General features: G+C 53.3%; 1 protein-coding gene across 1 annotated transcript in view; it reads left to right on the top strand.

The window, feature by feature from the left end:
• Positions 1-21: 21 nt before the first annotated feature.
• LOC106943179 (CLIP-associating protein 1-like) overlaps positions 22-2,614 on the top strand; it is a 16,286-nt gene continuing 13,693 nt past the window's right edge. The window contains exons 1-4 of the mRNA XM_015026524.1: positions 22-83; positions 170-385; positions 568-708; positions 989-992. Of these exons, the coding sequence (XP_014882010.1) occupies positions 22-83; positions 170-385; positions 568-708; positions 989-992 (423 nt within the window). The remainder of the gene's footprint in view (positions 84-169; positions 386-567; positions 709-988; positions 993-2,614) is intronic.

Genomic DNA, 2,614 nt, shown 5'->3' with positions numbered 1-2,614 from the left:
CTGCAGGGCACAAAGTCTGAGATGCAGGTGATCGGCGATCACCAATCATACACCTTTTCACGGAAATCGGACGATTATGATCGGTGGCCGATCGATCGGCATGCCACTAGTCAGAACCTCTGGATCCGTCAGCAGGAAGCAGATCTGTCCTCTAACCTGAACCTCTCAGCTCAGACTCTTTTTGCCTCTCCTCTCTCTCCGTCCTTGCCCTGCCTCCTCTCGTTGGTTTCCTCCTCTCCTCCATCCTTCCTTCCTGCTGCTACAGTCGTTTGTGGGGTTGGGGGGTCGACGGGCTGCTCCCCGCTGCGCCCCCTGCTACCCTCCTGCCTCAGTGCGTCCCCGCCGCCCCCGGCCTCAGGGCCCTGCGCCGAGCCTTTTCACCCAGGTAGACCGAGTCCAGTTGTTCTGTTTGTCACTGAGCGTCGCTGCAGAAGGCGTCGCTCAGCGACACGTCGGCACGCTTGGACCGGACCGGCAGCAGAAACACTGCGCACGCATGCGGACCGGTGGCCGTGTTTCTGCTCCAGCTGCATCTTCTTACGACCGTTCCGCCTCTGTGCTCGGCAGCGTGACGGAGTACGACACGGAGAACATGAACGCCGAGGAGATCTACAGCTCGCTGCGCGGCGTCACGGAGGCCATCCAGAGCTTCAGCTACCGCAGCCAGGAGGACCTGAACGAGTCGCTGCGCCGCGACNGGGCAGACCAGATCCACCAGGTGGATCCAGACCAGGTTCTAGACCTCAGTACACTGGTTGACCTGCATTTGGGCAGAACCTGGCAGAACTGGAGAAGATTCCTGGAGACCCAGAGCCGAGTTGACACCAGAACTTCTCCAGGTTCTGTTGGCCCAGTTCTCCTGCTCTGATCCAAGGAATGTGCCAGGTTCTGGTTCTGACGGAGGTTCCTCTGCAGGTTTGGTTCTGCTGACCGGGGATCAGTAAGCGGTTCTGGTTCTGTGTGCAGGCGGCCCAGGTGGTTCTGATCGCGCTGTTTGAGCTGAACACGCCGGAGTTCACCATGCTGCTGGGCGCGCTGCCCAAGACCTTCCAGGACGGCGCCACCAAGCTGCTGCACAGCCACCTCAAGAACTCCAGCAACAGCAGCAGCGGCGTGGTGAGTCCCTCCAGAACCTCCAAACCCGGTCCAGGCCTATTCAAGCTCAGCTTCTGCTTCTGTTCTCCAGGGGTCTCCCAGCAACACGATGGGCCGGACGGCGCCGCGCCACGCCCCCAGCAGGTCCAGCCCGCTCACTTCCCCCACCAACTGCTCCCACGGCGGCCTGTCTCCCAGGTAGGAAGCGACCGGACCGCGGCCGGTTCTGTCACCACCAAACCTGCCTGCTGGTCCTGGAGAACCTTGGCTGCGAGGCGTTCTGTTACCGACCCACCAGGGGTTCTGGTTCCATGATGGTCCATCCACAGATGGCAGTGGCCATTGCTACCATAAACTCGCGTAGAAATCAACTTTAAGCTAAAAATCGTAATGGAGCAATGACACCTGCTGAGAGCGAAGATCCTGATGGAAGTGAAAAGTTTTCCATCAGAACCGCCGGAACCGTTCCGAATCCGGAAGGTCAGAACCTCTGGATGCTCCGATCAGGTTTTTTCCTGCCGATACCAATCACGTTGATCGGCTGTTAATGTTTCTCTTTAGGTATGAATGCTGCTATGAGATCTGGCAAAACGGAACCATGAAATCGCCTACTTTAGACAAAAACATAAAATACCTGCAGGCCTATGCATAAAGTATTCAGTCAAAAAGACAGCAGAAAAACCTGTAATAAAATATTTAACAGTAAGGCTCTCAAAGCCTAAATTAGACATAAAGTCAAATACATCTCACTGCTGTATCAAATAATGTCAAGTAAAAAATGAAACATTCATTCAAAGTCAAATGCAAGTTGCATTAAAACAATTTACCCTGTTACTAGATCTACCTGCCTGATAGCATAGCATGGCTAGCTGCTTTCTGACCGAGCAGTGTAATTATACAGAACATCTGGAGAGCAGCTACATCTTTTATTTAAATTTTTTTTCACAGATTATCTCTCATGCCAGGACAGCGAACGTTTTAATACATATATAAGAACTTTTTAAAGTTACATCCTGCAGCTTTAGGCAGACGTTCGGTGTGAGAGTTCACCGTCAGGTGGAGCGCCGAGTGGCGGCGGTCCAACAGCGAGAGCAGAGCCATCCAGCTTGATGAGTAAGATTATTTTCGGGTTATTAGGTGTCTAACCATCGTGCTCTTCCAGGTGAGTGTTGGTAGCTGTGCGCTGCTTTACCTGCTGTCTGATCGCTCTGGGTGTCTTTTTCCTGCAATGAACCTCGATAACTTACAACCCTCCGTCAAGTGTTTGCTTTTTAAATGTCATATTAGATTAGTTGTGTTGATGCATTTTGACGAGCTTCACCTCCGAGGTGTTTTTCTGTCGCCACACGCAAACGTTCCTATTCACTCTGGGCATCGCTTAGGATCTGCTGCTGCAGCACGCAGGAGAAACGCTGGCAGCTGCAGGGCACAAAGTCTGAGATGCAGGTGATCGGCGATCACCAATCATACACCTTTTCACGGAAATCGGACGATTATGATCGGTGGCCGATCGATCGGC

This window comes from Poecilia latipinna, unplaced genomic scaffold, assembly GCF_001443285.1.
Source record: "Poecilia latipinna isolate Pla-1442-1.1 unplaced genomic scaffold, P_latipinna-1.0 Scaffold4955, whole genome shotgun sequence".
Lineage (NCBI taxonomy): Eukaryota > Metazoa > Chordata > Actinopteri > Cyprinodontiformes > Poeciliidae > Poecilia > Poecilia latipinna.
This window is presented reverse-complemented; position numbering and strand designations above follow the sequence as displayed.